Raw genomic sequence first — 14,687 nt, forward strand, 5'->3', positions numbered from 1 at the left:
GTTGAACAGTGCGGGCCCGAGGACCGAGCCCTGGCGGACCCCACTGCCCACATCCCTCCAGGTTGAAAATGACCCATCCACCACCACTCTCTGGGTGCGGCCCTCCAGCCAGTTGGCGACCCAGTTGACTGTGTGGGTGTCGACACCACAGCCCCCCAGTTTCTTAATGAGAATGGGGGTGGATACAGTTATTTATCCACTGTACGGTGCTTTCACCTGGTCTGTATTTCCTTAGCTTACTAATGAGGATGCCATGGAAAACCGTGTCAAAAGCCTTGCTAAAGTCAAGGTATATCACATCCTCTGCTCTTCCACCTGCCACAGAATCTGTAACTTTGCTGTGACTTGCTCTTGCTGAGTCCATGCTGGTTGTTCCCAATCACCGTGTTCTCCTCTAAGTGCTTCACCATAGACTCCTTAACTAGTCTGTAATTCCCCAGATCCTTCTTTTCCTTTTCTTAAAAGACAGGTACTTCATTTGCCCTTTTCTAGTCATCTTGGACCTCACTTAACCTCCATGAGTTCTCAGGGAGGATAGCCAATGGCTCTGAAATTACCTCAGCCAATTCCTTCAGTACCCTTGGGCGCACCCCCTCTGGCTCTTCCAACCTGAAAGCCTCCAGCTTCTCTGCATCATCTCTTACCTGGTCTTCCTCTGGTCTAGACTGCTCATCCTTCTGGCTCCCAACTCTGCTCATCATCTCCTTGCTGACATTTTTCATGAAGACTGAAGTTAAAAAACGCAATAAATACTTCAGACTTCTCTGCTTCACCCCCTGTTTAATTACTCTGAGCATTCAGGAAGGGACCTGCACAATCTTTGGTTTTCCTCTTAGTCCTGACATCCTTGCAGAGTACTTTTTTGTCGTCCCTTGCTAGCTGCATCTCAGTTCATATATTTTTCCCCGCAGCACTGAGGATGCTGATGGATTATCTGCTCAACTCTTCTTCTGCCACTGTAAGCGGGTCATGGATCCAACACAGCCATGCAGAAGGACTCCTATGGAGCAGCCACTGAGCACACTCAACATCCACAAGTATCTCAAGCTGATGGAGGCACCTATTGTGGTACAATTTGCCATGAGCTGTATCTCACTGAAGTCCTTTGGGCAGGGCTGAGGGCATGGAGGGTGGGTAGCCTACAGCTGTGTTACAGACAGGATCAGGAGTGAAAGTCCAACCTCAGTAAAATCAATGGCAAAACTTCCATTTATTTCAATGGGTCCATGACATCATAGAAAAGTAGGGCTGAAAGGGACCTCCAGACATCGTCTAGTCTAACCTCCTGCTGGAAGCAGGATCACCTCTGTCCAAACAACATATTGGTAAAACTGCCCCGTCAACCCTGACACAATCACAAGACATAACTCCCAAACCTGACACGGGTAAAGCAGGGGGACCATGGTGGCCAATGTCCTGCTGCTGCAAAGTTTGTTAAAATATACTTGAGATCCCAGGAAGAGGGAAACAACTCCCAGAACAGAAGAAGGCAACCCCCCCACCTGCTCCAGGTCATGCCAATATGACCATGGGGTAAAATTCCTTCCTGACCCTAAATATGGCAATCAGTCTGATCCTGAGCAGAGGGGCAAGATCTTTTAGCCAAAAACCTTTGGCTTTGGTCCCAGCAGGAGCATTGCCATGGCTCTGTCAGGGCTGCATCCAACAGCCAGTGTTTCTGAGGGAGTTGATCCATGGATCCAAGTATCAGCAGGAGGGAAAAAAATCCTTCCCAGACTCATGCAGCAGTCAGCAAAGTCTAGAGGAAATACCCATAGTAGGACATTGGCATTGCTATGCCTAGATCATCCCTGACCAGTGCTTATCCATCCTCTTCTCGAACACCTCCAGTGATGGAGATTCCACAACTTCCCTAGGCAGACTTCCTCACCAGCCTCAGGGTGCAGACACAATGCAAGAGTGAGGGGGAAATTTTTCCTGAATTTTACTCTAATGTAAGAGTGGACACATGACCAGCTCTCCTAAGCTGCTTGCCTGCTGTAGGCAGCATTGCAGTGCCCAGCCACCAGGAGACAACAGAGCTGGTTTACACCGGGCGAAGGACTACCCGAGATGAAGCTGGCTACTGGGGGCAGGCACATGTTCTGGTCCACAGAGCCCCGTTCTCACCTAGTAAAGATACTCTGCATTTCTTGAGGGGTAACTCTGCCTAGGTCAGAGTGGCTTACTATGCAGCAGGCCTGCACATTGTGTGACCACTCCACTTCCACTTCCACTGTGTAGCTGATCTTGTTGGGCCCCAGGCAGTTTACATCTGCAAAGGAATTCCCCTTTAACAGGGGTTTGGCTCAGCCCAGCTGCAGCTTTAGCCCAGGGGAGGGAATTTAAACGGGGGAGAATGGGTCACAATGAAACGGGAACATCGCTGTTGGGGCATGCAACATAATGGGAATGGGAAGGGAAGGCAACCCAGGGCATATTGCATGTTATAAGAGGTTCAGTGCTGCCTGCAGGATTTGGGTGCTGGCTTCTGGTTCAAATGAATGGGAGTGGGAGCCACATGTGCTAGGTCACAGGCAGCAAGGACAATAAGGCACAGAGGTTTTTGACAGGGAGACAGTTACCCTTTGGAACAATTTGCCTGGGCTCATGGTGGGTTTTTCATCCCTGGGAGCTTTTCAATCCCACCCAGCTGTGTTTCTAACAAAGAGGTTTCCGTCTGACCACAGTGATGGGATTTGAAACAGGAATTCATTCAGGGAGATGCTGCTGCCTGGGTTATGCAAGGAGTCACTGCAGATGATTGTGATGTTTCTTTTTGGCTTTAAAACCTCAGATTGTATTAACTTCTAAAATCTCAGCAGTCCAGTGGACAGGAGGCTCTTCCATTCCGGTTTCACCCCCAATGGGCAGGCAAAGAGGACAGTGATCCGAGTTCTGCTTTTTGGGTGATTGGATATGGTTGTTGTAGGAGGACCGTGGATACTATCTGATAACCTAGTTAATGTAAGGGATTGAAAGTCCCCTAAGCATCCTCATTCATGCATGCTGGGAAGGCGTCTGACCGCGTGACTCACTCTCCTCCAGACTGAAGTTGCTGCGGATCCTGAGAAGGTTTCAACAGTTCACTTGCAGCTTGGCCTACCCCTGGTGTTCATCCTCAGTCAGAAAGAGACCTATGAGGCTGACCGCAGAACTGCAGAATTTGTTGCATGGCAGCTGCTGGGGAGAGCGGGCGTTGCGCTTTTGGCAAGGTATGTTGGCTCAGACATGTTTCTGGTCTCCTGAGACGTGCGTGTAGCTGGGACACTGTTTGTAGAACTTGTGAGCTGGGGCTGGATTCTGTTACATCGAAGTCAGCTCAGTATCATGCTCTCACAGTCAGGGCAGCATTAGAGTGATGGTATAGCTGTGATGGTCCCGGGCAGTGGTGCTCTACTTTTTTTGCAGGGTGGGCCAAATGAGCAGTGCCTGGTTCATCTGCTGTCCGGATCTGGCTGGTGGACTCATTCTGGCACCTGGGGTGGGTGCAGCAGGGGTAAGAGGGCTTGGCCTGGTTCCACCCTGGCTCTGTGAGGAGGGGAGGGCATGACCTATCTCTGATCCAGCTGCACAGGGGGAAGGCAGCATGACCCGGCCCTGATCTGAGTCAGAGGAACTGCATGGTCATGCAGAAGGCCTGGCAGGGAGAGCCCTTAGACCCAGTTGGTTGGGGAGAGAGCTCAGACTAAGGTTTGTTTTGTTCTTCAGTGAAGACTAAATAACCCCCAGAAGGGGCTGGGAGTTGTGACCACACGGGTTTGTGCTGGGTAGGGCCCCTAGGTCCCATAGGTCTCTATCGATCGTACTCTTATCAGGGCACTGGATGGCAGCTGTGCCCTGTGGGACCTGCCTGGGGCCCATGGGCTTGTCTAGACCTCACCCTGGGAAGGTGTGGGCCAACCTGGCCCTGCCCACGCCCTGCCCATCCGTACCTGCCAATACACTCTGGAGCTGAAGCTGGCCTCTGAGATTGCTCTGGACTGTGTCTGGTGCATGCTCTGAGACCTGGGTGCTGGGACCAGCCTGGAGCAGCCTCCTTGGAGTCACTTTGCATGAGGGAAAGAGAGAGGCTACCCCTACACTGAGGCCCTACCCCAGCTCAGCCTTCCTGCTCCACTCTAATGCTTGGAGATGCCACCCCAGGGGCTCTGGCTGTCTCTGCAGGGGTTGGCAAGTGACATTGTGGGCACAGCCGTGCTGGGAGCAGGGTTTCCTGAGCTGTCCTGCCATCCTGAGCAGGTGAAGCCTTAGGCTGTGGCAGGAGCTTTGGAGAACCTTGTTCCTTAGTGAGGCCCGGTTTGCCCTCAGAAGCTTTTCTGCTCCACTGCACTGGATCAGGGCTGGGACTGAGCACCCTCTATGCCGTGTGGGCACCTTCCCTACCAATGCTGCCTGGGTGCCAGGACTGCCACCTTCTCATGTGGGCCTGGGCACTGACACTGGTGGTTGGTGCCTGGGGGAAGCTCTGAACTCCAGCCCCTCTGTCCCAGGAGGCTGGCAGCAAAGCTCCTTGTGGGACTGAGTGGGACCAACTGGACTGGTTCTCTGCCAGCACAATGGCCTCCTGCCCTAGGGTAACCTGGCATGTGAGACAAAAGCCTCAAGCAGGCCAGGCTGGGCCCTGGGTATGGGGAAAGGCAAAGGTCGGGGGGGATATGCTCATTGCTGACGTCACTTCATAGTGACTGGCCAGGAAGGTGCTGGGGCCTTGATCCCACACCATCCTCATTCAGGGGAGCTTTGCCAAGTGCTGAGTGAATCCCTCAGCTCCTACACATCTCCACAGGGTGCCCTGCTGCCAGTGGCACAGCACAGCCTGCCAGGCAGAGGGGAGGCCACTGCTTTGTGCATAACATGACATGTTTGTATCTCCAAAGGGACTCCTTGGGTCTGAATGTCCTTCTCCAGTCTAACGTTGCTCTGAAGACAGCAGAGGAGGTGGGTCCTTGTATTTATGTAGCATGTCTCTGAACACAGCAAACATAGCAAGGGATTTTTCACAGAGGTTTCCCTTGCTGTTGTTTAACAGTTTCCCCTGAAGGCTTAAAAGGGGGGCGTTGTTTTTTGTTTGTTTTTGTAAGTGCACAGGTGGGTCATGGCACAGCTGCCCAGGCCTGCTGCCCCCAAGATCTCATGAGTCAAGAGAAAGCAAGCATTTATTTGGGGAGCTAGGCATCTAAGTGTCAATGAAGTACCCAGTGCAGAGAGCTGGCACCTGGTCCCATAGAAATCTCCAAGGATCTGGATTTTAAAACAGGCCTTTAACAAAGTCCCTTAGAAGCATCTAGTTAAGAAACCAAATCATGGTGGGGTGAGAGGCAGCCAGTGATGTCCAAAACTAATGAAGAGATGGAAAGCAAAGAGTCAGGCTGTGTCCATGTCAGCCGGCAGCTCTAGCATTACTTATTCTAGCTCTTAATGTCCTGGAAAAGGACTGGCACAAAATGAGTTTGGCTGGCCAGGGCACGATGAGAGTGTAGGGAACAGCAGAAGGACCCGACCCAGCTTGCGCCGATGGATGTAGCATAGTGTCAACCGCTGCAAGGTAATGACTGGTGTTGCTTCCAAGGCAGGCAGGACTAGATGGGAATCTCCCTTCCCCATGAGGAGTGCCACTTGGCTGGTGAGTGACATGCACATGCTCCGTTCATGCCCTCTGAGCCAGTGGGATGAACTGCTGGGGTTTTTCCACTTTATTTTTTTCCACAGCACAATTTATTAAAAATGAATATTCTCTCAGAATCTGTTTTGCTCTGTCTGTGAACCAGCAGGTCCCATTGTATCCAGCAGGCTAAAGCAGCCTTCTTGTGTTACAAGTGCAAGGTCACATAAAGAAGGGAAAGCCAATGCAACAAGGGGAAAGTGAGAATAGAAATCAATGGAGTTGCCCTCTTGGTTTCATTCAGTGATAATCTGGCTTCAGCCCAGATTCTTTCCTTTAGCAGAGATTTGTGTTTTCCCCAGGAAGATCATTTGTGACAGGCTCCCAGGTGGAGATGAAATGTTCAGCTTTGTTTGGCAGAAAGCAGAGAAAATGTCTTGTGCCTCATTTCTCCATCTGTCAAATGGGAAGGATACTTTCCTGTCACACAGGTCTTTGTTGTGAGGTTAACAACCATTAATACCATGATATAGTGATCATGGTCAGAGAAGGTATATCTACACTGCTATTTAGGGTTGACCTGAAGCATCACTGTCATAGGCTATATGAGCCACCCTTTCTTGTCTATGTTACCTTGCTCTGGCTACATGAGAGCACAAAAGGAGAGACAAGTAGGGGCAGATTGGTGCCTAGAAGGGCTCCATTCAAGGAACAGGCCAAGCTGAATGGAGCTCTTCTAGGCATCAGTCTGCACACTACAGGCATTTACACACATGCTTCAGGAGTGTGTGGGGGACGCTTTAGTTAGAGCAGCTCTTGGAGCACCTGAAGCGTCTCATGTATCAGCACCCCTGTGCTGAAAAATGGTGGCGGTGGCAGCGGCGCTTTAACTAAAGCTTGTCAAATGAGCATGGTAATTACCGTGCTCCAGCAGACTCCAGGGTCTCGTGCATTAGTGTCCCTGCTGCCATTTTTCAGCATGGGGATGCTAATGCACAAGACACTGGAGTTTGCTGAAGAGCAGTAATTACCATGCTTCAGCAGACTTGATTAACCAAGTCTGCTCTGATGCACTTTAATTACAGCGTGTCGGAGCCGCTTTGCTGCATGTGTATAGGCACCCTATATGTCTTAGCTCTGGATTCAGGAGCATTTATCAGTTCCAGAAAAGGGGCCATATGGTCCCTTTGATTTTGGAACAGGAAACCCTTGTAGCTCTGTCTAATTTGTAGTGAGTCCGGCTGTTCCCAGGCACAGTCAAAAGCAAATATGTTGTCACAGCTGATGCTCTGCTTTTCCCCCAGGGTGTGCCCATCAAGTACCTGGTTTTGGAGGATACCGATGAAATTATTGCCCTCGTGGAAAATAAGCTGAAACAATTCCAGGAGTACGAGGAGGAAGAAGACGAGGAAGAAAAAGAGAATAGTGATAAAGGTAGCGCTGGTGTTTGGGATTCTTTGCATATGTAGCCATGTGCTGATTGATTGTGAAGGCTATGGATAGATGGACACATGCCCTTGTGTAAATGACTTTGGTTTTGTATGCTGCTATAAATGACAGGACGTTCAGGAACAGGCAGACATACAGCTGTCCTGAGGTTGCCCACACAAGCAGACAGCTATTACTCTGCCTTGCTGCTGGATGACCTGCAAGCCCGCTTGCTTCTAGCAAATGGATGTCCCACACAGAAGTGGATAGATGAAACATAAATCAGTGTAATTTACCCCAGTAGTGTCTTACTTCTGAATCTTCCAGGAGTAATTCTCCACTAAATTGGGCAAAGTTGCCACAGCTCAGTGAGTTGTCATCCATCTGCTATTTACGGTGATAAGGCTAGAAGAAATGTCTTCTTTTTACATCCTAAGAAGAGTTAACCTGTGAAACGAGGGGCTTAAATTATTAGGTGTCCAACTTGAAGCATCTTAGAGGGGCCTGATTTTTTGGAAGCTGGGTGCCCAGCACAAGCTGAAATTATCCCCCTTTGGGACACTGCAAATCAGGACTCTGAAATAAACCACGAGTCTCTTGGACAGTGTGGGCTGCTGTCTCTTTGAGAGCCCATTTGAGCTCTGCATTCAAATTCCACTTTTCTTGGCCAGGGGGCCCAGAGGCACATGTTCACCTGGTCTGTGCTTTAAAAATCACTTGTTTTCTGGAAAAAAAAAACTGTCTCTGTTTCCAATCCTTTTATGTAAATTCTCAGGGAAACCAAGAGCCCACGTAAGACAAGAAGTTGTCCAAGACAAACAAAAATGCAGTGTGTATCCTAGAAAAAGGGTATTCTTTTCTCTGTAGCGCACATCCTTCCCTGGTGTAAATTGGCCTAATCCCAGTCACTTCAGTGGAGCACTAAGTTTCTAATGAGTGCATGTGTCTACATGAGACGTTTACTGTGCAGTAGACTAATTAGCTGAACAGTAAACATCTCCACACCAACATGTGCACCGCTATTAGGCTAGAGTAAAATAATTAGCTCTGCAGCAAAGTAGTACTTGTACAAGTACTATCCAAGTACTATCTTGCTGTGGAGTTTTTTACTCTGCAGCAGCACACGTGTAGATGCTGCCCCAGCTGGCTAGGACATGAGGGTGCTTCAGCGCAAGGGCTGCCTGCCAGCTAGACCCATACTGCAGTATCCTTGTGACCCAGCCAGCCCCTCCACAGCACACTGACATTGGGGGAACGGCTCCAGGCTGGAAGGCTAAACCCCTGGACTTCCTGACATCCAGGGCTGCTCCAGCCTGGCTCAGCATGCTGTGCATAAGTGAACTCCAGAGCTTATTGTTCTGGAGTTGCTCCTGGGCACACATTCAAACAGTGTGCCTGGGAGTAATAAACTCCAGAGCAACAAGCATTGGAGTTTTATTTGTATACATAAATTGCATGTGTAGATGTGTCTGATGAGTAGCAAATGATATAGGAGGAAGTAACAGCTGCTGCTTCATGTCCTGATTGGAACTGGTGCTCTGCTGCATTTTGGCCCTCTCCTTGTAGCCATCTTTTGCAAGCTTTTTGTGGCAACAACTCTTTTCCTAATAGGTATGTACAGCACCTAGTGCCATAGGACATAATAATAACCTAGTGCCACATAGCTCCACAAGGCATAATAATACCGCCCCCCATATCTGTCTTTTCCTTGCGCTCAAATGCTTGGAAACAGTGAATTCCAGCATCATTTGTGCATTCATCTACTGCTGCTGAATTACAGATGTGCAAGATGACCAGGTGGTAGAGGCCATTCACAGAGACCGGAAGAGAGAACTCCCTTTAGACCTCATCCGAACCCTGACGGAGGAGACGTTTCACCCGGCCCTGACCGAGACTGGCCACACAGCGGTGCTGTTCTATGCCAGCTGTGAGTACAGGCACCTAAACATCAGTCGTATTTTGCTGTCTCTGTTTTGATGAGCCTTGATTTTTATTCTGATTTAAGCTGTTAAAATGATCTCTCTCCAAGACCTTGGGTACCCTCCCAGACCTAAGCAATGCGATTCGATTGACAGTTGTAGTTGATTCATCCTGATTAGACTCTATCTAGGGGCAGTGAAACCTTCAGAAATGAAATATTTTGAGCTTCTGTAGTGCAAAATAAATGCAGTGGTGCTCTACTGTCTCCAGGGTGTGCCTCATTCCAGGATAATTCTCTGTGGCCGCATCTACACGAGTCGCTTATTGTGCAGTAGCTTGTTACTACTGCACGGTAGCGTCACAGGGCATGAACCATGACGCAACGCTACTGCACAGTTGTAACAAACTAGCGCACAGTCAGCATCACCAGGAGGCTGTGCAAGGATGCCACTCCACAGTTACACTGGTTACTGCACAGTCATTTAGTACGTGGGTATGCAAGTACTAAATGACAGCACAGTAACAATGTAGACGTGGCCTGTTTTCTGTGGAAGATGGCCCTTGCAGTATCTAGCGTTCTTGATGTCTTGCAGCCTCAGAATACTGTCGTGGTTCCTCAGATGATCCTAAAGCTGGAAGCAGTAAGAGATGCAGGAGAAGCATGGTCATAATTCAGACCTGCCCCCCCTACTGACAGTGCCTGACACCTCGGTAGCAGAGGTGCCATCAGTAATGCACTGGCACCGCTACTGACCAGGCCTTTTTTGTCTGTTTTAGGGGAAGCCGTGTCTCTAGCAACGCTGCAGTCCTATGTGGAGGTGGCCATGGAACTGAAAGGTAAGACTAATGTTCTTCAGCGCTGCTATGGACCACATGGTGCTTAGGCCCTATATCCTGTCCTCCTGCAGGAGGGAAGCTGGAATGGGCATTTGTGCAGGGGTGAAATCCTGGCCAAGGTTAATTGATTTCACTGGAATCAGAATTTCCTCCATTTAATACACTGCCCTCCCCCTTGCAGGCTGCTCTACCTTCTCTAGGCTTGGCACAGCCCATTATGGACCATTACACAGAGACCCAGGTCCCTCCCAGACCCCTGCCTTCTGCTCTTACGCTCCTGGAGAGTAGATCTGGGGGGAAATGGGATTGAGACAGGCTAGAGTTAAGGAAAATTAAAGCACCTTTTCCCCATCCCAGCCCTGTTGGGAGACTTTGTGGAACTGAAGATTGCATCTGTCAAGTCAAAATCTGTTCCAGTCGTGCTGCTGTGTGTCCATGGCTCCATCACCTTCAGCAGCACCGTTGGGGATGACACCCTTGTAACTGAGAGCACAATAACATGGGAAAGGCCAGTTTGAGCCCTCCACCGCAGGGCCTGGCACTACATGGGCAGAAGAGCCAAGCTTTGTCAAGCATGGAGCCTTGCTCTTGCTTATTGTCTGTCTGATGGAAGCCACGAGGAGCCCTGCTGAAAGCTGCATGCCCCACATCTCCAGGACAAGGAGGCCACCAGTGCACAATGCCCAACAATGCAGTTGTGTGTTACAAAGTGTGAGCAACACCTTTCAGCAAATGCTGCGTACCAAAGCCACAGCACGTGATTAAGCGCCTATGAGTGCTAGCCAGCTACGGCTCAAAAGAACAGCTCTTTCTGCCTGTACAAAGGGGCCAATGGCTGGAGGCGAATTAGCATCAGGCAGACGAGTGATCTGCCATAGCAGGCTGTGGCACCACAAAAGGTTCGAATGGACAGGGCCCTCAGGGAATGAGCATGCTCTTGTGCTGTTCAGCAGAGTTGCATAAGCAACACACAGCAGTGGCTGAGGGTTATTCTTGTAGACAAAGCTCCTGCTTCATCAGGGGATCTCTTAATAGATAGAGGCAGATGGTATTTGTCCTTGGGGAGAGCACTGTGCCTTCTTCCAAAGCAGTAGTTTTCAACCTTTTTTGTACCAGGATCCATTTTTAAACACTGATGGCCAGTCCTGGCCAAGTGTCTCTCACTCCTGACCCACAGCCCCACACCCCTAGGCCCTAGCCACCCAGTGTGTGGGGCAGGGTCTGGGGCACAGGAGACCCCAAGCAGCCCCTTGCAGGCTAGAACTCTGCTAGCCTGCAAGGGAAAAGCCACCGTTTCCCATTTTTTCCTTTAAAGGAGAATGCATTTTAAAGTTTGTTGGCCCATTTTTAAAGTTTGTTCGTGACCCTCTCATATATTTTTGGGACCCACGGGTTTAGAAACGCTGTTCTAAAGCACCTGCCCATGGTTGTTCTTTGTATGTCCTCTGCCTCTTGCTCTTCAAGCCCATTTCCACACTTGGCAAGGCTGCCGGGCCTTGACTGGGCTTTCTTGCTTCTGTCACCTTGTCCTCATGTTGTCCAGCATCCTGGATGTGGACGTCATCACAAGCTCCACCAGCAGCGGTGACCTGCTCTGCCACGGGGCAGAGATGTTCCTGTAAGAAGCAGGGTAGGCCAGGAGCCCAGAGTGGGAATTCAAGAGGTGTCCACACAACGATGGGTTTGGTATTTTCTGGGGTTTCCATACTCTGAAGGGAATGGGTCTGGGTGCTTTGCTGATCGTTGTTTTCTGTGTGGAAGGAGAATCCTAGAAACAAACAGGGAAACCTTCAAGGACTGTTGTCACCAGAATAACCATGCTGTTTTGGCTCACCTGGACTAATTGAGAACTTCCTCCCTGGCTCTTCAGATCCTGACGCTGTCCTACTCATTCCTGTGTGAGCTTACAGGTGCTGCTATGGCAGCCCTGGCCCCTCGAGCCCAGGGGCAAAGTCTTGTCCAGAGTGAAGTCTAAGGCAAAGCTCCCAGCGAGCTCCAACTGCATGTCTGCCACCTCACCAAGGGCAGCCTGATGAGGAAATATGGAAACCCCCTCTGCCTCCCAAGTTAGCCTGAGCTACTTGGGCCTGATATCTCATCCTTGGCATCACAGAGTGGGTCCTGTCCTGTCAGGCAGAATGCAAAGCAAGGGAAGGCAGTGGTGTAGCTGAGGAGAAATGGCATCCGGATGAGAGGGCTGCCGTTGGATCCCGAATGGGTAGAACTGATGGGGCTGTAGCAGCAATCCCAAACAGCAAACTCCTGAGCACAGTGAAGAGGGGTGAGCCAGGGTTCCTGGGTCACTTCTGTGCTACAAGTATCAGCCCATTATTTGCCTGTTGTCTCCCCCAGTGCCCTTGTCCTTAGGCTTGTGCAAGCAGGAATCTGTACCTTTGGAGCAGTCCAACAGGATGGAGTATGTGCTGGGGAGCAGGGACACTGCTACGTCCATGAATAGATCTCCTGACTGAGTGAGGTGGATCGCAGCAGTGCACACCACTGAATATCCTGCAAGTTCAAGGAACAGGGCGGCATGTTTCTCTAAACAGAGGTTCACAAGGGTCACGGGTAAAGTGTCTCCAGCAGGGCATGGACATAAATTACCATGTAGGAGGACTGGATCAGGTACAGTCCAGGCCACAACAGTAGGCATTGGAGGGTTGGAAGGAAGCAGATGGAGATCTGGATCCCAGTGGCACCTGCCACATCTCTGGGCAAGGCAGTGCCAGGGGTAGGTAATGGCATGTGTGCTGCAAGGTCCTTCTGTCTCTTGGGAGACCTTGGGCGGTGGAGGAGATCAGAGACCAGCATCTTCATCCTGGGATAAGTGCAGGAGCCAGCGGTTGTCAGAAAGAGCCAAATAGTCCCTGTGGCATTGTTGACCTGCAGACGATCCTGGCAGTCCTGTAGGCATGCATGTGCTTGTGGCAGTAATATCCCACATTAATGCCAGGCCAGGTCTGGAAAGAGAGCCAGGAAAAGCAGGAGGTGAGATCCATGCCCTGCTTCCATCTCGCCTCCCCGCACTGCAGACCAGCTCTGAGACTATTAGGACCGGCTCCCTTTATTCCAGGATAGAAGAGCCCACCCAGAGGCTGTGCTAGGTGGAAGTGGCTGTGCAGGAAGGGTGCTGAGTTCTGACTGCTGTTTTCATCTTTGGGTGCTATCCTCTGGGGAGCTGAGTGCCTTTTGAAAAGAGCTGAGGCTTCCTTGATGAAGGTCAAGGTTACTTCATCACAGACTGTTTTATTGTTCCCTTGTGCTTCCCTTACTGGTTGCTGGGTCCACTTTGGGAGTAGCCTTGTGGTGAAACTAGCTGTTTGGGGCAGAGACTGGCTCTAGCTGCCGCTCCAAGACGCATCATTGAGAATATGGTGCAGGTCAGGATGCCAAGACATTTTCCCCCTGGGGAGGGCATTAGTGAAGGTCACCAGAATTTTCCTTTCATAATGTGATACCTACTGATAAATAGTGATGGCTTATACAATCAGTAGCTATTCCATGAATGGTTGTATCCATACATCAGAGTTCTTGGAATAAGGTGCCCTGGGGATCCATTTTCATAAGATCCCACATCCTCATGCTCATCCCCCTCTTTTGCCTCCAGCTTGGGGAAAGATTTGAGATGACTTTGTGGTGGGAGATGAGAAGCAGAAGACGTGCCTGATTAGATGTGCTAAGTAAAACAGCTGCCTGGTGTTGATTTAGGGCCATGTTTATGCATCTCATGTTTCAGATGATGATACAAACCTCTTGTGCTTTGCTGCTGCGTTTGGACATCATATTCCACGAAGACGGGAAGTATGCTCGGGGCTGACCGGGTTGTTTGGCTGTACCAACGCTTGATAGAGTGCAGAACACGCAATAAATTCCCTTGAGTGTAAAACAGCTGCAAAACAACCTAAATGAGCGGTAAAGTGAGTTGCCTAGTGAAGCCATAGAGGAACTAGAAGTCTAGTTCTCTGGCAGGATTGTGTACCCTGAGGGCATCCTTGACAGATGTTCTTGTTAGGAACAAGATAACTTGTTCTTAAAAACCCTCGTCATTAGAAAGCCTTTTCCCTAATACTTTATGCAAAACTTCTTTGCTGCCAGTTGAACCAGCTCCCACTGGAGATGGAAGAACATGATGTCTGTCCTCTCTTTAAGACCCATTTATGCACTGGAAAGCTTTTATCATGTCTCCCCTCAGTTTTTTCTGTTCCAAACAGAAGCTTATTCTCCTTCTTACTGTTCTTGTTGCTCTCCTCTGAATTCTTTCCAGTTTGTCTGCATCGTTCTCAAAGTCTATTGCCCAAAACTGAGTACAGCATTCCTGCTGGGACTTCACCAGTGCTGAGTAAAGGAAACTTCTCACCTCCCTGTCTTGTATACAAGCTTCCCATTAATGCATCCCAGAATGCCATGTCCATTTTTCCAGCAGCATTGCATGTTTTACACCTATTCTGTGGGCTCCTGGAATCCATAGACCCTGTTCTTCTGTGCCACTGCCTACCCTGTTATCCCCTATTTTGCATCCGTGTGCTCAAGGTTTCCTTCTAAGTGTCACACTGTGCACTTGTCTTCTTTGGATTTCATCCTGTTGATTTTTTTGAACTGTTCCTTCCATTTATCACAATCATTCTGAAAGCAGGGCCTGTCCTTCCTTCAGTGCCTTCGCTACCCTTCTTAACTTGGTGTCATAAATAAACAGTGTTTTCTTGCATAGGGCTCACCTTGACAGGCTCAGGAAATGGACAGATGAGAACCTGATGGCATTTAACACCAAAAAATGCAAGGTTCTCCACCTTGGGAGGGAAAACCTGCAGCATGTCTTTAGGCTCGGCAGTGCTACTCTGGTTAGCACTACAGACAAGAGGGACCAAAGACTGCGGTGCTGGTGTCATTAGGAAGGCTT

The 14,687-nt window shown here is 49.7% G+C and overlaps 1 protein-coding gene across 3 annotated transcripts in view; it reads left to right on the forward strand.

Moving 5' to 3' along the window:
* The window catches only part of TXNDC16 (thioredoxin domain containing 16), a 76,875-nt gene that overhangs the window by 42,212 nt on the left and 19,976 nt on the right, over window positions 1-14,687 (forward strand). For all 3 annotated transcript variants that reach the window (XM_019502316.1, XM_019502236.1, XM_019502404.1), the window contains 6 exons: window positions 912-1,068; window positions 3,049-3,215; window positions 4,881-4,941; window positions 6,910-7,039; window positions 8,814-8,960; window positions 9,731-9,790. In XM_019502316.1, coding sequence (XP_019357861.1) covers window positions 912-1,068; window positions 3,049-3,215; window positions 4,881-4,941; window positions 6,910-7,039; window positions 8,814-8,960; window positions 9,731-9,790 — 722 coding nt within the window. The remainder of the gene's footprint in view (window positions 1-911; window positions 1,069-3,048; window positions 3,216-4,880; window positions 4,942-6,909; window positions 7,040-8,813; window positions 8,961-9,730; window positions 9,791-14,687) is intronic.

The sequence above is a fragment of the Gavialis gangeticus genome, unplaced genomic scaffold (genome assembly GCF_001723915.1).
Source record: "Gavialis gangeticus isolate Ggan-Ray unplaced genomic scaffold, GavGan_comp1, whole genome shotgun sequence".
Lineage (NCBI taxonomy): Eukaryota > Metazoa > Chordata > Crocodylia > Gavialidae > Gavialis > Gavialis gangeticus.